The 21,672-nt window shown below is 42.7% G+C and overlaps 1 protein-coding gene across 4 annotated transcripts in view; it reads right to left on the bottom strand.

Annotated features, from left to right (window-relative positions):
- Window positions 1–21,672, bottom strand: part of LOC121288561 (autophagy-related protein 16-1-like) — a 58,167-nt gene that overhangs the window by 35,136 nt on the left and 1,359 nt on the right. For 2 of the 4 annotated variants that reach the window (XM_041207159.1, XM_041207169.1), the window contains exons 1-5: window positions 16,434–16,588; window positions 12,715–12,808; window positions 10,673–10,775; window positions 9,066–9,139; window positions 8,314–8,565 (exon numbers count right to left, since the gene is read on the bottom strand). In XM_041207159.1, coding sequence (XP_041063093.1) covers window positions 8,314–8,565; window positions 9,066–9,139; window positions 10,673–10,775; window positions 12,715–12,808; window positions 16,434–16,533 — 623 coding nt within the window. In that variant the 5' untranslated portion in view covers window positions 16,534–16,588. Of the gene's footprint in view, window positions 1–8,313; window positions 8,566–9,065; window positions 9,140–10,672; window positions 10,776–12,714; window positions 12,809–16,433; window positions 16,589–21,672 lie in introns of those variants that run through there. The other 2 variants (XM_041207177.1, XM_041207184.1) reach the window with 2 other exon arrangements.

The raw sequence follows: 21,672 nt of genomic DNA, 5'->3' as shown, positions 1-21,672 counted from the left end.
GTGGAGATGGTCATTGCCTGGCACTGAAGTAGCATCAATGTAATTTGCCACATATCAGCCCAAGCCTGAATGTTGTCCAGGTCTTGCTGCATATGGACACGGACTGCTTCAGTATCTATGGAGTTGTGAATGGTGCTGAACATTGTGCAATCATCTGCAAACATCCCCAATTATGATGGTGGGAAGGAAATTGATGGAGCAGCTGAAGGCAGTTGGGCCTAGGACATCACCTTGAGGAACTCCTGCAGTGATGCCATGCAATTGAGGTGATTGACCTCCAACAACCACAACTACCTTCCTTTGTGCTATTTATGGAATTTTCTACCAATTCCCATTGACTTCAGTTTTGCTAGGGCTCTTTGATGTCTAACTCAGTTAAATGCTGCCTTGACGTCAAGGGCATCACTCTAAACTCTTAAGTTTAGCTCTTTTGTCATTGTTTGGGTCAAGGCTGTAATGAGGTCAGGGGCTGAGGAACCCAAAACTGTGCATCAGGGAGCAGGTTATTGTTGAGTAGGTGCCGCTTGGTAGCGCTGTCGATGACTTTTTCCATCACTTTGGTGATGATGGAGAATAGACTAATGGGGTGGTAGTCAGCCGAGCTGCATTTGTCCTGCTTTTTGCAGACAGGACATACCTGTGCAAGTTTCTACATTGCCAGTTTTGTAGCTGTACTGGAGCAGCTTGGCTAGGGGCACAGCTAGCTTTGCAGCACAATTCTTCAGTACTATTGCAGGAATGCTGTCAGGGGCCATAGCAGTTGAATTATCCTGTGCCTTCAGCTATTTCTTGATATACTTGGAGTGAATCGAATTGGCTGAAGACTGGCATCCGTGATGCTGGAGAACCCAGAGGAGGCCAAGATGGATCATCCATTTGGCGTTTCTTGCTGAAGATGGTTGCAACTGGTTCAGCCTTGTCCAATAAAGAGGCAAAACCATGTCCTTAGTTGGCATTAAAGCAAACTAAAGCATGGCTTCAATTGGTAATCTTTATACTAGAGTCCCATACCACATCACCTGATCCTTTGATTACCATGGATTTTTTAAAAAATTAAAATCATGAATGTAGAATGCAGATGGAATAAATCATACAACTGGGTCCCTCTATAACCAAGTCAGTTCAAGTATTCCTCATGGAGCAAGGTAGAGGAATGGCTCAACTGATTTCCCCTTCTAGAGCCTAAATACAGTACAGAACCATTTCAAGTAATTGTCTGCTAAGGCCAGCATGGAAATAATTCTCAGTAACAACAAAGATGCCAACCTTCCCCCTACAATGGAAATTGAGCCCTTCAGAAGTTGTTAATTTATTAGAATCTCATCATTCAAACTCCTGATACCCAGAACGTGGCTTTGATTCTTGTTTGCACTTTATATTGACAAGCAGTTTTTATTCCTAATACACAAAGTCCCTTTTCTGTTGAAAATAACACAACTGCAAGAATAATGAAGGACACTATTACGGTGCCTTGGTGTCACTGGTGCACAGAGCTTGACAGCCAACATCTGAAGCCTCACCATGTGAAAACTCATTAATGTGGTATTCACATACACAGTAAAGCATCAATATACAAAGCCACCTGGTTTAAGACAAATAGTTTGTACTTGAGATCTCAATGGCATGGAGATGTGGAAGCATCCAAGGCTGTATACAATGGCCAGATATCTGCTGTTGCCATGTTTGCTCAATGCAAGAACATATCTTTTTATCCCTGTTGGACTGTGGATTGAGACTGCAATGGCCGCAGTTTGAGAGACATATTCACTGGAACAGGATGAGAGATAAGTACAATGTTGCAGACCTGGAACAGAATGTGCCATGAAAGGCAGAGTGGTACCAGAAAGGAGTCCTGGGCCAAAGGAGCTGCCTGACAACAGCATTTTAATTGGCTCCTGACCAGATGACCATGGTTTTGTGTGAAAGCAACGGAGCAGAAAGCTCCTGACCTGCAAAGGGAAAACATCTAAAATCTCTTTTCCTCATATCTCTATAATCTGCTCTCTGTGAGGAAACCCCTGTAAAAAGGAAAAGGGGAAAACCACTGTTAAAGACATTAAAAAGCAAGATCTCAACCAGTGAACTAAATACTGAAAGTGCTGGAAGACCTCCTCATGTCATCAACAAGAACTGAAAGGAATTTGGGAGACAACAATCAAAATCAACCCATCAAATCCTGTACTCTGGACAGGTGCTATTGAACTGTTTTATCGCACCCTTAAAATCCATGTTTTGCGTACCTTATGTGTCGCCCACAGTTTGCTCAATAAACAGTTATTTAATTATTACATTTATAAACCTGATGCTCATACTCTGTTAACCTAAATTAAACAGTTAGGTAGAATTGGGGCAATCTGGTGGTTTGGTCAAATTTTTCACATTTGTCGGGGCTCGGGAAACAGTGGGGCTTGATATTACAGCACACTATCCGCAGTGAGTTATGACAAGTTTGGGGGCTCATGTCCAGGATATTTTGGAACAAAAGGCAATGACGACTTGGGTGTAGATTTAGAAAGTAATAAAAGCTAAAAGAAAACACCAGGTTTGTCCTGTCAAAAATAAGATGGCACTGGAAACTGCGAAAACTTTCCTGCGAGTGGAAGAGATGTCCCTGGCGATTTTATAAGGGATCCTAAAAGCCAGGTTAATTGAATTGGCAAGTAACTTAACAGTAGGATTATCTGCCAAAGCCAGGAAGGCAGGGATAATGGCACAGCATTTGAAATTGGAAGGAATACCCAAGAGACAAAGTTCTCAAGGGGTGGTTCATTGGAATGGGCTCAAATTCAGTTGCAAATAAAAAATTGGAACTAGAGGCTGCAGAAAAGGCAAGAGAAAGGGCATTCCAAAGGGAACAGGCAGGAAGACAGGAAAGAGAAAGTAAACAAGAAAGAGAATTAGAAAAGCAAAAACTTGATCTCCAGAAGAAAAGTTAGCAATGGAAGAGAGAATGAAGGAAAGAGACAGAGTACTGGCTTAAAAAGCTGGATTTTAAAAAGGAGACATCAGATGCTGAGAAAAGCTCTGACGATGAGAAAACCTTTAACCTAAAACCTGTTGGGAAGATGTTTAAATTTGTACAAGCTCTTCCGAAGTTTGAGGAAAGGGATGTTGAAGCATTGTTTATTTCACTTGAGAAGATAGCTAAACAGATGAACTGCCCAAAAGAAAACTGGACATTTGCCATGCACAGCAAATTGACACATAGAGCGATAGAGCACAGGAAATTTATGCTTCACTGTCAGAAGAGGTTTCTAGGGATTATGATGTGGCGAAAAAGGCCATTTTGAGTGCATATGGGTCGGTCCCTGAAGCATACATACAAAAGTTTCAAAATTTATGGAAACAGTCTGGGCAAACTTAACTTGAATTTGAAAGGATTTAGCAAAGTAGGATACAAGCATTAGGGTTTGAAACTACCTATGAAGTTCTCATAGAGACCATTCCCATGGAAGAATCTAAAAACTCCCCGACCTTCTGTAATAAGAACCCATGTTGAGGACCAAAGGGTTGCAACTGCGAGACAGGCAGCAGTTATGGCTGACTGTTACAAGCTGATCAATAAAACTAAACTTTTTTTCTATCACACCCCCATAAACTTGAAAAGGATGGAAAGTGGGAGAGTGAAAGGAAGGCAAGTAGCCAGGGTAAAGAATGGATAGCTGGGAATACCTTGAGATCTCCTCTCCAATTCAAGAAGATACTGAGGGTGCAGGTGAAACTCGAAGGCCTAAGTGTTTCCATTGTAATAAAGTGGGATACATTTGTTTGGAATGCTGGAAGTTGTGAGGGAAACCCATGGGACTTATTGGGGTTCATAAGAGTGAGTCCGAAAAGGGAATTCAAAAAGAAAATGCCACAGCTCAAACAGTAGCTCCAACTACAAATAAGGGTTTGGAGGCAGGTGAATAAGGTAGATGAGAGATATAAAGGGGTTTTATCCAAAGGAAAGATAATCCCTCTTTCATCAAATGATGCCGCTAAACCCATAACTATATTAAGGGACACAGGAGCTCCTCAAACTCTTTTACTGGAGAAGGGCCTAGTTTTCCCTCCAGAGGGTTCAATCAAAGCTAAAGTATTGGTAAACAGGATAATTGGAGAGTATATTCCGGTTCCATTGTACAAAGTGCAATTGGAGTGTGATTTGTTGCCTGGAATGGTGGTTGGAGTGGTTAAGGAATTACCCATGGATGGAGTTGATTTACTCCTGGGGAATGATTTGGCAGGAGTGAAGGTTGTAGCTTCACCCATAATTACAGGAAGTCCGAGAGAGGCTAAAGAGGTGGAGCAGTTGCAAGAACAAGTTCCTGGTATTTCTGCATCGTGTGTGGTGACCAGAGCAATGGCTAAACAAAGTCCATCACCAGAGGTCAAAGGAATACAAAGGAGCAGATGTTAGAGTAGCCAAAGCTTTAGGGATGAGGATAATTCAAAGGAAGTGTTTGGCATGTCTATAAATTGAGGCTCAGAAAGCAGATCCAGAGTTAAAAATGTTAGCACAGTCAGCTCAGACTGAAACTGAGGTGGAAGGAGTTCCGGAGTGCAATTATATTAAAAATGGAGTTCTGATGAAGAAGTGGAGACACCCTCACAGACTTGTGATTGAGGAATGGGCGGTTGTTCATCAGATAATGGTACTGCCCAAATATCGTAAGGAGATATTGCGAGTAGCACATGAAATCCCTATGGCAGGACATGTAGGAATACGGAAAATCCAAGCATCGATAAACAGGCATTTTACCAAGCCAAGGCTTCATAAGGACGTAGTGCAATTTTGTAAAATTTGTCATGCATGTCAGGCAGTAGGTAAACCTCAACCATGTAATTAAACCAACACCTTTAATACCAATAGATAAAAACAAAAGACTGTGGATGCTGGAAATCCAAAACAAAAACAGAATTACCTGGAAAAACTCAGCAGGTCTGGCAGCATTGGTAGAGAAGAAAAGAGTTGACGTTTCAAGTCCTCAAGGGGCTGAAGGGTCATGAGGACTCGAAACGTCAACTCTTTTCTTCTCCACCGATATTACCTTTAACACCCATACCAGTTTTTGAAGAACCATTCAGTCAGTTGTTAGTAGATTGTGTAGGACCATTACCCAAAATGAAAGCAGGGCATCAGTATATCCTTACAACCATGGATATGACAACCCAATTTCCAGAAGCTATTCTTTTAAGGACAATTACAGCTAAGGCTGTAGTGGAAAAGTTAACTCAGTTTTTTTAACTTGTTATGGCCAACCAATTGAAACATATTCTAACTTCATGTCTAAAATTTTCCTGGGCATAATCAACAGTTTGGGTATCAAACAACTAAAGTCTACCGCTAATCACCCACAGACACAGGGAGCTATATAGATACAATCAGACTCTTAAAACCACGAGTAAGACCTATTGCCATGAATACCCAAAGGATTGGGGCAAAGGATTAGATTTCTTACTATTTGCTACCAGAGATTCTCCCAATGAATCTACTGGATTTAATCCATTCGAATTGATCTGTGGTCATGAGATAAGAGGCCCATTAAAAATGATTTAGGAAAAGTTCCGAAAGCAGAAAGACGAATAATCCACGTTGGATTATTTATCCATGTTTCTAGAAAGACTCCCAGGAGCATGTAAAGTAGCACGAGAACATTTAAAAATTTCCCAAGCCAAAATGAAAGAATGGGCAGATAAACATGCTACAACTAGAACGTTCCAAGTAGGAGATGAAGTATTGGTATTATTACCTTTGCAGGTTGAACCCCTGAAAGTGAAATTCAGTGGCCCCTATAACATAGTTAGGAGAGTTAGTAAAGTGACTTATCTGATAGATACTCCTGAGCATAGGAAGAGGAAATGGTTATGTCACATAAACAAGTTGAAGCAATACCATTGAGGGAAGATGATGGGAAAGAGCAAGTGTGCCAGGTGGTAGGTGTAGTGCAGGATGACAGAGACAATAAGGGTAAGGCAGAAGGAAAAGTAGACAGTGCCCAAAGCGAACCTCCTACAATTCGACAAGACAATACTGGGACAGTTAGACACTGTGTTCTCATATTTAGAGAAAGGACCAAGGGAAAATCTAATAAGGTTACTTAGGAAGTTTGTGCCTAACTTCAGCACAATAGCAGTACCCTCACCAATTTGTTAAGAAAACAGGCAAAAGTGCTATGGTCAGCAGAATGCCAAACTGCCTTTGAAAAACTGAAGGCAATCTTAATAAATGAACCAGTGTTGGCCGCCCCTGACTTTACCAAACCTTTTAAAATGGTAATTAATGCCAGTGACTTGGGGGTAGGTGCAGCCCGATTACAAGATGATAAATTAGGGATAGAGAAGCCAGTGGGCTGGTCTTCCAAGAAATTAAATCAATATCAGAGAAAGTACTCCACAGAAGAAAAAGAAACTCTAGCATTATTGTTGTCTTTTCAACACTTTGAAGTTTATGTCCAACACAATAACAAAGAAACACTAATCTACGCTGATCATAATTCGCTGGTGTTCACTGAAAAGTTTAAAACTTGAAATGCGAAATTGTTTCGAATGAGTCTATTGTTCCAACTGTTCAATATAAAGATTATTCACATTGTCGGTAAAGATAATGTGATCACAGATGCATTGTCCTGGGTGTAAAATGCTAAACTAAGTTAAAGGGGTAAGAATTGCTAAAGATTGTAAAGAGGGAGAAAGGACACATGAAAGTAATTTTCATGTTTTGTTGTCCATGCGGCACATAACTTGTGATGAAACACTTTTTTGAAATGGCGTTTCATCTCTTTTAAGGGTGCAGGTATATAAGGAACATATATTTTTATTTCTGTTGGACTGTTGTAAAGAACATAGCTTTTATTTTCTGTTGGACTGTAGATTGGGATTGCAATGGCTGCAGTTTGAGAAACATGCCCACTGGAACAGGATGAGAGATATACACAATGTTGCAGTCCTGGAAGAGAGTGTGTCATGAAAGACAGGGCAGTGCCCAGTAGGGAGTCCTGGACCAAGGGAGCTGCCTGACAACAGCATTTTATTTGGCTCCTGACCAGGTGAGCAGGGTTTTGTGTGAAAGCAATGGAGCAGAAAGCTCCTGACCTGCAAAGAGAAAACATCTAAAATATCTTTTCCTCATATCTCTATAACATGCTCTCTCTTTGAAGAAACCCCTGTAAAAAGGAAAAGGGGAAAACCACCGTTAGAGACACTGAAAAGCAAGTTCTCAACCAGTGAACTAAATACTGAAAGTGCTGGAACACCACCACATGTCATCAACAAGAACTGAAAGGAATTTGGAAGACATTGATCAAAATCAACCCATCGTATCTTGTACTCCGGATTGGTGCTATTGAGCTGTTTTACCCCATCCTTAAAACCCATGTTTTGTGTATCTTGTGTGTGGGTGTGTGTGTGTAAGGATTTAAGGGGGTAGAGTTTAAGTTATAGTGTTAGAAGTTAGCAGTTCATATTTCTTTCTTTTTCTACTGGTTAATGTCAGTTTGTTCAATAAACTGTTATTTACTTATTAAGTTTACAAACCTGGTGCTTGTATTCTGTTAACCTAAATTAAGCAGGTAGAATTGAGGCAATTTGGTGGTTTGGTCAAGCTTTTCACATTTGTTGGGACTTGGGGAACAGTGGGGCTTGGCATTGGGGCTTGACATTACAGCGCACTATCCCCGCTGAGTCTTGACATCAGTCCCAAACAGCCAGGAGTCCGGATTCAGACCAATGCCAGCAAAGGTCCCAGTTAGTTTTATATCAGTGGGGCAATCTAACACTGTTCCAAGCTTCTTACAATCAAAAGGCATGAACAAATTATGGTGCTCACAGGCATATCATTCAACCATGAAAGATTTGAGTGGCTCCCAGACTTCACCCTTAGTAACACTAGAACAGGACACAGCACATACCATAGTAGTGCAGTGGCTTACTGTAGAGGATCGGGTCATGAAATGTAAAAGTCAATTCAATAAATCTGGTCATTTGCGCACTGGCCCCAGATAAAAAAGTCATGAAAGCTGCCAGAAGTGATTTGCTGACCTGGAACCTGTCATTTGACCTTGTCTGGCTGACAGCTGACTCTAGATTATGCAGCTGGCTCTTGTACAGGCCAATTCAGAACACATTAAGTATTTGTTCAAGGCAGGCAGGCTGCCAGGGCGAATTAAGATAACCAATAACTGCAGTCTTGCCAGTATTGCCCATAATAGGAGCACAAATTAACTAAAAAGGTCAACCGGTGTCATACACACCCCTTAGGGCTGGCTACTACCAGTGGGATGACATTTATCCTGTTTAGAAGGCCATAAACTTTAACAGGCTAAACCATACCATGTATCCTTCTCATTTTCTGCATTCAACCGATTAGCCTCCTGCGCTTTCTCAGCCATCCACCGTGAGATTAGCTCCCGGTTTTCATCAGAGGTTTTCCGCAGCTTCTCCTCAAGAGCGGTGAAGGTGATCTGGAGGGCGTCATATTCGTCCTTCAGCGTCTGATTGGCTTGCTCCAGTTCCTGGAGCTTGTTCCGCAGCTCCTGGCACTCACTACTCAGCTGCTGTATTTGCTTTTCATATTCCATCATCCTTAAATGAAAAAACACAGGCTGGGCAGAGGTAAAGCTCACAGCATGATGATGCAAAAGCTTTAAGATGACAGGTAAGCGGGGATACGTTGGAGCCGGCAGGTCCCAGGACTGGCTGCTCTTTCACATCTCCGCCAGTGTTTCACTGGTTAATTCAGTGAATGGCCAAATAACACAGACCACTATGTACTGTGGTCAATTCCCAGTCACTGCCAAATTATCTGATCTCAGGCACGACATGAGCTAAGGACTGGTCCCAATGTCCAAGGCTGGGGAGGGTAATCAAATCTATCAGTGTCTTGAGTTCCAGAGCACTACCCAGCAAGACCCACTGTAAAGATAATGCATGGATGCTGTCATATGACAAGATCAGGATTAACTGTCTTGCTTGTGATACAAAAATGGCACACTGGCACTTATAATCCAATACAGGACAGGAAAATCTCAGAATCTGATAAAGGATAGGGGAATATCCCTGGATTCTTGTTGGTTGCCACTTACTTTGCTTCATTTGCATGGATCTCTTTGTCCTTTTGCTGTAGTTGGCTATTGAGTTCAATCACATTCTGGGCAAGCTGAAGGAGGAACAAAAACATAAGGTAAATAAAAACTCAGCACAGCCTTAAGTAAAATGCAAACCTCTTGGTACCACACAAAACACCAAGCTGTTTAACCAAAGGCCATTCAAACCAGTAAGACATTCCCTACATCAGTTATTAGTGTCATGACCAGTACAGACATGAGGATAATACAAATTTTAAAATAATATTTTTAAAATGGACACAGCAGCTTTTAAGATGGCTGGCAACATATAACGTGATTTTTGGCAATATCAACTCCAGACAGACATGGAACGCAATCAAATACCTAATTAAAGTATAGACTTTAGAGCCACTTGTGAAATTCACAAGTCTCTATGTTAAGGATGAACTATCAATCAAGAGATAAAAACAAAAAACTGCAGATGCTGGAAATCCAAAACAAAAACAGAATTACCTGGAAAAACTCAGCAGGTCTGGCAGCATCAGCGGAGAAGAAAAGAGTTGACGTTTCAAGTCCTCATGACTTCAGTTGAAGGGTCATGAGTACTCGAAACGTCAACTCTTTTCTTCTCCGCTGATGCTGCCAGACCTGCTGAGTTTTCCAGGTAATTCTGTTTTTGTTTTGTTATCAATCAATAGAACAAGGCTATCCCACATCAGCCAACTCGTCTTTCAACTTCACCCTGGGCTTTCGACTTCACCCTTGACTAGAAAGGCATCGAAACTCACCATCTTTTCTAAAAGGCATTCAAAAGGGTATTTTAAATCGGATGGGATCATTCAATTTCAGAAACCATGGCTGTCTGAAAAGCTAAAACACAGAATGTGAAATAAAAAACCACCAACTGCTTTTTACTGGAAGGATTTTGAACTCTAATTGGTCACATGATTAAGGGAGCCATGTTCGTTACCTGTTCTTTTATAAAATAACAGTAGAAGCTGCTCAAATCAGAAACATCATGAGATATACCATTTGATAAATCATCAAAACAACTGCAAGACGCCACAGTGAAGGTGAAACAGCTACACTTTGAAAGGGAGAGAAGGTTTCTCCCCCGACCTGATCCAACCTCAAGCTCACCTAAGAGCTGACCTCCTGGCAATTGAACTAGAAGAAGCTTCGCAGCTTACTAAGAATTCTCTGCTTTACAAGACCTCCACTCTAGCTAAAGCATCAATTCACCTTAGAAAATGACAGACCTGATACAAAGGGGGTTCATCTGTATCCAATCTTTGCATGTTCGATAGTGCATGTGAGATGTCGCCTTTACCTCCAGGCAAATGTGTGTTAATAACTAATCCTGTTTTAAATTCACAAAGCTTGCCACTGGAAATTATTTAAACTGTGACAAACCACAGAGAGTAAGAAGCCATTCTAACTTCACACACAAAATACTTTGATCACAGACAACATGAAAACACATAAACAAGTGCCTGTAGAACACCCAAACATGCATCCTTTAGAGGAGCTACATCAGGGAGAACAGAGGCTAATGTAGTCCACGATAGGAGCTACATCAAAGTGGGACAGACCAGCAGCTTTTTGGTCCACACATACACACACACCTCACCACGCTTTTTGTGGAGTTCTGTGAGCTCTTCCTGGTGACGGATCCGCATTTGGGCAACTTCATGTGTCGTCTCATTCCATGCCCCATCAGAGGCTGGGCTGGAGTACCAAGGAAGCAACAAGAGACACAGACTTTAATTTGGGGCAAAAAAAATTAGAAGCATAATTCTCGCTGTAGCACACTTCTTTTTAATCCATTTAAACATTCCTAATTCCTATTGGGGCACTGGTTCCATGGGTGCTGTTTTCCGTTTCTTGATGACACTCCACCATTTACAAGCCAAAACAGTTAGTGCCAAAGGATCGTTGACTCAGGTGAGTTGGGTTGCAGGGTGCGGATAGGCATCTCAATCTGACTGGATCTGGCCTCACCCAACATCCAGAGAGATGCATTTCTGTTTAATTAACCAAGTAACAGTAAGGAGCAGGAAACGTCTTGAATTTTTCACTCAACCAAGGGCCGGGGAATGATAGCCACATGCAGTGCTCCCTATATGCTGAAATTACTCAGCAAACTCCCACAAACAGCAACGTGGTTGCTGAATGAGGATAATTCTGTCTAAAGAAGGTCAAAGTACTTTGACAGAGAATAACCAAATATTGGGTGTACTTGTAGTTACTCTTCATTCAGGTATAGGTCCCCTCAAAATCAGCCAACATTGTAAATGATTTCAGTGCAATTCTGATTTAATTTTAAATTGGGCTCCTTCTATTAGTGAAGTGGGCATTTTTCAATGAATGACTGAGCTACAGATAGCAAAATTGAGAGTTTGATCACTGGGCTGTACCACGCTGGGGTCCGCCCCCACCTTTAGCAGCAGAGTCCAATTAGGGTTTGCTCCACCCTCTATAACCCCCAGGGGTTCGCTTCCCCCCCTTCAGCAGCAGTGCCCCCCTGGGGTTCACTTCCCCCGCTTCAGCAGTAGCGTCCCCCCTGGGGCTCGCTTCCCCTCCCCCTTCAACAGCAGTGTCCTCCCCCACCCCTGGTGTTTGCTCCCTCCCTTCGACAGCAGTGTCTCCCCTTGTGTTTGCTCGCCCCCACTTCAGCAAGTGTCCCCCCTGGGTTTCCCCTCCCTCCTTCAGCAGTAGTGACCCCACTGGGGTTTGCATCCCCCTCTTCAGCAGCAGTGTCCTCCCCCACCCCTGGGGTTCGCATACCCACTTTCAGCAGCACAGTCCCCACTGGGGTTTGCGTCCCCCACTTCAGCAGTAGTGTCCTCCCCCACGCCTGGGGTTCACTCCCCTACTTCAGGAACAGTGCCCCCCCCTGGGGTTTGCTCCCCCCCACTTCAGCAGCAACTACTCTCCCAACTCCACTTCTCACCAGGTGAATGTCCTCAATACTGTCCAACAATGTAACTGCAGCTGCAGAAAACTGCATCAACTCAGCCAATTACCATTCACACAATGATCAACATTCACCAGGCACTGAAGTACACCTCACTAAGGTACAAACAATACATTGAATAGTGAGGCGCATTACTGTATATGGGTAATTTTTAAGGCATCCCTAGGTTTTTGTTTGGGGAACGGAAAACAGAAATGGCACAGGCATGGAGGAATTTCAGTGGCATTGATCAGTAGCCTGCCTGTGTCATTTCTAACCACATCATCATGGCCACTTCCAGTACGACATTGGCAATGACCCAGGATGGGTTCACCACTTTATGGGAAGGATGCTAAAGGCTTTAGAAAAGGTAAATAGGAAATTATCATGGGTGAAATAATGTGGAGAGACTAGAGAATTTGTGATTATTTTCATTAGAGCAGAGAAAATTAAGAGAAAACGTAATCACGGTGTCCAAGATGATGCAAAGCTTTGATAGTGCAAATTAAGAGAAATTGTTTTCACTGGCAGGAAGGGGCATAACAAACTTAAGGTAATTAGCCAAGACCAGAGAATTCCTTTTTTAGGCAGCAAGTTGTAATGATCTGGAATAGTGTCTGAAAGGGTTCTGACACAATCTGTTGGGGAATATAAGGAATCGGTCAGAGGGACTGTAAACAGAAAAATTGAACACTTACACATGCTACGTACCTAACGTCTTGTCTGTTGTGAAGGTCATACTTCTCCCCCTGAAACCTCTCGGCCAGGACGGTCTGTAGGTCCGACTTTTCCAGAAGCTTATTGTCTGCGAAGAAAGAATATTAAAAAATGAAAAAAAAAACACACACACACAGAGCAGGTCAGACAGTGATTGTGGAAAGAGAAAAAGAGTTAACGGTTCAGGTTGATGGAGAACAGTCATCAAAAAAAGAGTTTTATTAACACATTTCTTTTTATGACTTCATTTGGATAAGATGACACTTCCCATTTCAGATACCCATTGTCAGTTTCAAGCAGTATCAGTGGCCCTACCGGTAAGTAGATTTATACATGCATTTCATTCAGGAAGCTTACAGCCTGCAGGCAACAAACTTTCTAACAACTTAAGTGGAGGAATGGCTGAATGAATTGCTCAGCAGGCATTAATTACAGAAGGTATATCACACTGGGTGAGGGACTGCTGGCCGAGAGGGCATCATTGTGATTTGATTTACATTTTAGCTCACTTCAATTTAAAATCAGTTTGGGAGAAAGGCAGCCCTTTAATGGAAGGCTCTTGTTTGTGTTTCTGTGGGAATGGGCTAGTCTGACCCAGAATTCAACAGAACTACTTAACCTGGGAGGGTAAAGCATCTCAAAAATTTGTACAACAGGTGAAGCTCACCGTTTCACACAGATACTGTGCAGTGGCAACCCAAATGGTGTTTTCCACTAACAGGATGCTGCTGTCAAGCCAAGATGATGTTCTGCCTATCACACAAATGAATAATGTGGCATTTGAATTTCAGTGCTGGTGTAATGCCAGATATGTAGGCCATACGTCCCAATGTCTGGTGGTCGTATCAAATATCACGTTTCTTCAGCTGTTCACAATGGGCAAAGTACTGACCATACTTAACCAACCCAGGCTTGCAAAACACAGAACATAACATCCAATGTAAGATGTGATTCCAGGGTTGTTCAAAAACCCTGCGCTATCATGGGTGTGCTAAGAACTACACTAACAACCAATTTAAGATTATCAGTCGAGCTCATACTGTGGCTCACTAACGCTTGCTAGAAGCTCCTCTGTAGGCAAAAGGAATATTTCCAGGCATTGCACCATTTTTTGAATAAACAAAAACATGGCGGACAATAACTTCCTGATGCATTTGTCATTGCAATATCCTGACGAAACAGAGTTGACCTGTCAACCAAGCAGCCCCTTTCTCATGATATATAATTCGTTATTCCCTTTGAAATTTGGAATTGTTGCATCTGTCCTGATGAGCACAAAATGAAAATATTTGACAGCATGTCTCTTTTTTTTCAGCTGTCACCTGGAATCATTTAGCTAAATATCTGCATATTGCAATGAAAACACTGCAGCATCTTTCTAGATAGGTGTGTTAAGATGGACCAAATGGCCATCTTCAACTGTATCCATCTTGTGATCAGTATCAGCTAGATTCAAACACAGATCCCAGGGTTCACACACAGCAGCCTTTAGTGTAGCAAAATATCACAAGGTACATCATCTCTAGAGGGTAAAACCAAGCCTGTGTGAGGTGGGGGAGATACTGGAGTAGGTGACGGGGCTGTCAATGAACTAGAGAGATTTTGAAGATGGTGAATGATATAGGACTCTCGGGTATTATGGCAAGATAGCTGAAGGCCCTAACTCAGGCAGTAGAGAAAGGCAAAGAGAAGGGAGTACACAGATGAAAGATGAAAGAGGTGAAGTTGTTATTCAGATATGGCATGGATTCTGAAGTTAAGACAGTGAGGGACATGAGTAAGGACATCAGTGACAAGTGAATGGGGAGCTGTGCAGTGGTGTTTGAAGCTCTGCTCAGGATCGAACAGCAATGAAGCTGAACATACATATAAACATACAAATTAGATGGTGTAGCTCATTCAGCCTGCTCTGCCATTCAATAAGATCATGGCTGATCAATGTTGTAGCCTCAACTCCACATTCTGTGCACCCCCCACCCCACCAATAATCTTGATGCCTTTGTTAGTCAAGAATCTATTTACCCCTGCCTTAAAATTAATCAACGACCCTGCCTCCACTACCCTTTGGGGAAGAGAGTTCCAAAGATTCATGACCCTCTGAGAGAAAAAATTGAGCAGTCAGCTTTAGCATCCAGGATGGTGGTGGGCTGGGGAGCCAAAGTGTGCAGTATCAATTGGGGCCAAAGAGGATTCTTTCAGCCCATATTGGTGTCTGTCTATTGCACTAGCAGTAATTCTAATTCCATGTCCCTTTTCTGTTCCCATCTCCTAAGCTGTAAATACTACCCCCAAAGACTCTTCCTCAACACTATGCTTCACTGTATTGAAACAGATTCACCATACAGCTTCCTAACCCAGTGGTTCTCAAAGTTTTGTGTTTGAAGGTCCATTTTCAAATGGGTTGGTAATCATAGACCGCTCCATCTAAATCATACTATTTCATATTTATATGTTGTTGCATGTAAATAGTGATTTAATAATGCTTTTATGAAAACAGACATGTACTTTCATGTTACTCTCAGCACTCCTCCACCTGTACTAACTGCCTAAGTGAGACAGCCAGCACTCCGTGCTGTACGTGGTGATGGCATTCTGCTCTCACTTTCACATTATTTCACGATAGCCTGCAAATTCTCCACAGACTCCCATTTGAGAACCACTGCCCTACACTAACTCACTCTACCCCTGGGTCTCTGAACTATGGGCCTCAGGCTTCTTTCTTCCTGTTGTTCACAGATCTTTAAAACAAGTGCTTCACATCAACTAACAAACATCGTAATTTACCTCATCTTCCCTCTCTTTCACTTTCGGTGTTTAGAATCATAGAATATTTACAGCAGAGGAGGAGGGCATTCAGCCCATCATGCAGATACCAGCTCTGAGGAGCAAATTAGCCTGTCCTGAAGTCCTGCAATTTCTCTCTTTTCAGCTGCTTATCCAATTCCCTTTTTGAAGCATACTTAAATCAGCTTTCATCACTCATATTGGCCTGATCTGTTTGCACCCCACTGAAATTGGCTCTCTTTCAATTAAATATTTTTAATCTATATTGCTCTTCCTCCTTTTCAAAGGCCAGCCTAAATCTTACAATACCATAATCACTGATTGCTAAATGTTCCCGCTACTGCCACTTGAATCACCTCATTCCCCAGGGCCAGATCCAGTAATGTCTGCTTTCTTGTTGGGCTGGAAACATACTGATCCAGATAATTCTCCTGAATACACTACATCAGTAACTCTTCCGCACCGCCCCCCCCCCCCCGAACTTTACACTATTACTATCCCAGTCTGTAATAGGATAATTAAAGTCTTCCATTATCACTTCTCTATGGGTTTTGCACCTTTCCGTAACTTCCCGGCAAGCTTTCCTCTATATCTTTTCCACCAGTTGGTGGCCTGTAGAATAGACAGTGCTTATAGTACCAGACACCGGGTCGAAGGCCCAGACCCACAGTACCAGACACCGAGGTGCCTGGGCCCTTCACCTGGCACCCAGTGGCCAGGGGTCAGGTTGGCTGCGGCTGTCGACTCCCAGGAAATCCGTTAAGGCCGCACAGAGTGCGCTCTACAGCCCTGTGGTGTAGGTTTAAACCACAGGCCACCCTTATCCTGACACTCTGGGCCCAGGTCTCCTCACTCAAACCGCCCTCAGCCCGACACTCTGGGCCCAGGTCTCCCCCTCTCCCCTCAGGCCGGCCCCGCTTCACACTCACAAGCCTGGATGAGCTCCTCGAAGGCCTGGCGCTGCAGGCGGTCTCGGAGCCGCAGTTGCTCACTGATATTCCTCCTCCAGCCCTCCGCCGCTGCTGCCATCTTCCCCCCACCCTCAAACCAACTGCCACCTCCTCCTCAGGCGGAGACCTCTCTCTGTCCCGCCCCGGGGCCGCGATGGTGTTGCTCACTCCCACGGCCTCGAGATGCTGCACATGCGCAGAATTAAGCACAGACTGTGTCAATTACCTGCGCCGCCATGTTTGATAAAGGCAGCAGACTGGCCAGCTTCAACCCAGTAACCTTTGTTTAGTATTACACACCGCTGTTTATACCCCACATGAACTTCTTTCTACTTTACTGACCTGTTCTAGCCTATTTCCAAATCCCTTAAGTACATCTACTTTAAGTATCAAGCGAGATTCCCCTTAATTATGCCAATAGGATTAGGGGTCAGCCAGGGTGAGTAACAGCTCTTTTTAAGGGATTGTCCCTGCGTCTATTTGTCCTGTGTCCTTTAAACCTTCTGCCCCTTATTTGTAGGACAGCCTGTGGGAGACGAAATAAAAATTGGAAATACTCAGCAGTATATGCGAAGAGAAAGAGTTAACAGCCCGGACTTTCATCCTCGAAGCAAGTGAGGAGTCGGGGAAATTCCCAGCTTGGCCTGTCCGCCTCAGGAGAAACTGCCCTCAATTAAAGGCAGTATCTTCATCGATGGGGATCGGCTGCAGACAGGAGTCAGACCAGTTGACTCGGGAGGAAGTGTGGAGACTGCCAGGTGCCGAGGTGAGCTGTTTAAAAGGCCTGCCTTGGTTCCGTAGGACTTTGTCCCAGTGAAAAATAAACACAATGGCTTTCCAGCCTCACCCCTCACAACCCCCATCTATGCCACCTTATGATTCTTGGCCCCAATGTCAAGCTCTGCCCTTTCACCCACCCCCTCAGGTCCCTCATGCTGTCTATATCCTTCTATCCACCCACTATGGCCTCTCAAGACCCCTATGTCAAGTTATAGCACTTCCATGCCCATTGACCCACTACATACTTTCTAGAACTAATGAACTCCATAGTGTATTGTGGAATATATATAAAAAGCTTTGAAAATAAGTCATCCCATTGATAACTTTATCCCATTCTTGAAAATAAAAGTCTAGACTGCTGGAATTAAAGTGTCAATCATCCAGGCCCTTTGAAGTTACAAAAATCACAAACCTTTGAAATGACAACTTGTGTCAACAAACACTGTGAAATTGACTGCAGAGGTTAGAGAGCCCGAGCTGTCAGTGTCTCCTCTAGAGTGCAGGAGTTATCAAATTACATTAGCGCTCTGGGCTCTCAATCGCAGTATTTTGCCTTTGTTTTACTGTGGGAGCCTGAGTCACTTTGTTTTCACACTGCGCCATTGACCACTAGGGGAAGTTATGGTCACCAGCACACACCCCACCTACCTCCCACACCACCCCCACCCTCCCCCCAAAGATTGAAGTGCCCTTATTTCATAGAAGTTGGCCACCCTTAGGTGAGCTGTGGCTCAGTTGCTACCATGCTGGTCTTAGTCACATGGTTCTGGGTTCAAGTCCCAATCCAGGGCTTGAGCACAAAAAAAGGCTAACATTTCCAGTGCAGTTCTGTCTTTCAGATGAGACATTAAACCAAAATACCATCAGCCTCCTTAGGTGGATGTAAAAGATGCCAGGGCCTGATTTCATAAAAAACAGGGAAGATCTCCCTGGTGTCCTGGCCAATATTTATCCCTCAATCAACATGACAAAAACAGATCAGATTGCAGTTTGTGGGGTTTGCTGAACACATATTGGATGATGCATTTCCTACATTACAACAGTGATTACACTTCAAAAAGTACCTCATTGGTTGTAAAGTGCTTTGATACGGTGGTCATGAAAAACGCTTTATAAATGCAAGTCTTTCTTTTTAATAAATATAAAAACAAAAAAAACTGCGGATGCTGGAAATCCAAAACAAAAACAGAATTACCTGGAAAAACTCAGCAGGTCTGGCAGCATCAGCGGAGAAGAAAAAAACCTTCTGCCCCTTGTCAGGGCTGTTAACTCTTTCTCTTCACATATGCTGCATCAGCTGCTGAGTATTTCCAATTTTTAGTTCGTCTCCCACAGGCTGTCCTACAAACAAGGGGCAGAAGGTTTAAAGGTTTTCTTCTCCGCCGATGCTGCCAGACCTGCTGAGTTTTTCCAGGTAATTCTGTTTTTGTTTTTTCTTTCTTTTTAATGTTAGCTGCTTCAGCCACTGCATGGGCCACTGAGTTCCATGTTTCTCACCACTTTGTGTGAAGAACTTGCTCTCAATTCTTCATTTGATCTGTTAGTGGCTCTATTTTCTTTGCCCTTTCATTCTGGAATTCTGGCCCAGATTTGGTTGAGTGATAAATATTGACTTAGACATCAGTAAAACTCTCCCAGTATCTTTTTTCCAATAATTTATATATTTTTCTTTTCCCACCTATTTCCATTATTTTTAAATGTATTTCCATCCATTGTTTTATCTCTACCTTTTAGGCTTTTTCGATTCCTTCACCCCACCCCCACTAGGGCTATCTGTACCTTGCTTGTCCTGCTTTCTACCCTTAATTAGCACATTCCTTAGATAATATCACCACCTTCAACGCCTCTTTGTCCTTTTGTCTGTGACATCTTTTGGTTATCTCCACCCATCACTGGCCCTCTATTCAGCTCTACTTGTCCCTGCCCCCCACAAACCAGCTTATATTTCACCTCTCTCCTATTTTTACTTAGTTCTGTTGAAGGGTCATTCGGACTCAAAACATTATCTGTGTCCCTCTCCGCAGATGCTGCCAGACCTGCTGAGTTTTTCCAGGTGTTTTTGTTTTAGTAAAACTCTCCCATTTGTCTTCAAATAATGTTACAGGGACTTTTGCATCCACTTGAACAGTGCAGCATTCACTCCTCAGTGTTGCACTGAAATGTCAGCAGAGATAATGAATGTGTCAATTCTCTGGAGTGGGGCTTGAATCCATAACTTCCTGACTAAGGTGAGACTGCAGCCACTGAGCCAAAGAACAACAGCACATAACAACAGTGCTTCCTTTTGTTATCAAATGCATGAGGTGACTTAGTTCCATACCACAGTGGAGATGTATCAAGTAACTGTATTCAGGTAACCAGGAATGCATCAACTATAAAGACGTAACAATTACCTACAAATAAAATAAACTAGCAAAATATACATTTTCAGTATAGAATGTTCTCTCTTTTTATCCCCTCCCCATCCATGATTTAATGATAAATTCACAATAATCTATCTTGATTCTGTGAGCAAAGATAGTTTTTTAAAAAATTCATTCACAGGATGTGGGCTTCGCTGGCTGGGCCAGCATTTATTGCTCATCCTTAGTTGCCCTTGAGGTGGTGAGTTCTTGAACCGCCGCAGTCCCTGCGGTGTAGGTACAACAGACACCTCCCCCAGCTCATGTACCCTCTACCCACTCATACTATCTTGAGGGAAATTTTTGTATAAATACTTCCCAATTGAAAAGGTCGATTCAGTAACTCTTAACTTTACATTATTGGGCCCTGTGCAATTCCTGCCCTTAGCCTGACATTGAGTCAACTGCTTGTGTTCCATACATCGGATTATATCTATCCATACTTACTATTCTAACCCCTAATCCTGTTGCTGATCAGACATTTATCCAGCTTTTCAATACCTGTGAATCAACCATTAATGGCATATCACACAAATCCATTGTTCAATCGAGGCATTCAAGGGTACATTAGATGATTATTTGAATAGAAACAATATGTAAGAGTACAGGGAAAAGGCAGGGCAATGACACTAGGTCATAATGCTCATTTGGAGAGCCGGTGCAGACATGATGGGCCGAATAGCCTCCTTCTGTGCCGTTAAGATTCTGTAATTGTATGGTCTTATGAGCAAATGTTCCCTCATACAAGCCTCCTTCATTTAGTCCTATTGGCAAAACATTCTATTCCTTCCTCCCTCATGTGTCAATGTGCACTCCAGTTAACGTCAGTGTGTGTTTCTTTTTTCAAAAAAGGGTCTCATTTCCAGGCAGAGGCTTACATTGGGGTAGAGGCACACAGCTATATGGATATCCTGCTGGTGCTTCATCTAAGTGGTCATTCGTAATGTGAATACAGACAGTGAATAATGGCTGTCTGTTTAAATACATTCACATTCCAGTCAGTTGTTACAGGTCTGAATTATTTTCTGGTTGTAAAAGGTTTATAGTTGGACTGAGCTGCCAGACTAAAATAGGTCCGCGACAGCCGTTCGCCAGGTCTGGTGCTCTCTACCGTTTTCATGTTACTGATGAAACAGGACTGTTATTATATTATCCAGGATTATATTTATCTGGGTTTTGGCTGAGGATTAAAAAACTAGTTTTGGTTTCCAAGAATGATTTAAACTATTGGGTTAAGGTTAACACTCTGCTGTTGTTTATCTGTTTACTTTTGCCTATCTAAATTCGCCCCTTGTAATAAACTCAAATTGTAGATCAGTCTGAACTATAAGATGTTTTTATGAACATACAAAATAGGAGCAGAAGTAGACCATTTGGCCCTTTGAGCCTGCTCTGCTTTTCAATAAAATCATGGCTGATCTGTTTGTGTTCTGAATTCCACATTGTCCATACATCTATCCCCAATAACCTTTCGTTTCCTTGCCTAACATGAATCTATCTACCTCCGCCTTAAAAATATTCAATGACCCCCACCTCCACTGTCTTCTGAGGCAGGGTTCCAAAGTCGCACGACTCTCAGAAAAAAATTATCCTCATCTATGTCCTAAAAGGGCGATGCCTAATTTTAAAACTGTACTCTCTAGTTCTGGGCTCACCCACGCGAAGAAACATCCTTTCTACGTTCACCTTGTCACGGCCGTTCAGAATCTTACATACTTCTATCAAGTTACCCCTCACTCTTTTAAGCTCCAGTGAAAACAAGCCCAGTCTGTCCAACCTTTCCACATAAGACAACCCGCTCATTCCAGGTATCAATCTCTGAACGGCCTCCTACTACTTGCATCCTTCCTTAAATAAGGAGATCAAAATGGCACACAGCATTTGTCTATACATCCTACCAATACATAACTCACTAAAACAGCTGTTAATCTTTCAGCACACCAACTCATTCACTCAATACACTAAACGTATAAGTTTCAGTTTGTTGGAGTTTTGGCCAGCTATGATGGAAGCTAATTATTGTTGAGTGTGAATAT

This window comes from Carcharodon carcharias, chromosome 2 (genome assembly GCF_017639515.1).
Source record: "Carcharodon carcharias isolate sCarCar2 chromosome 2, sCarCar2.pri, whole genome shotgun sequence".
Lineage (NCBI taxonomy): Eukaryota > Metazoa > Chordata > Chondrichthyes > Lamniformes > Lamnidae > Carcharodon > Carcharodon carcharias.
The sequence above is the reverse complement of the archived record's forward strand: the minus strand, read 5'-3'. Positions and strand labels throughout refer to the sequence as shown.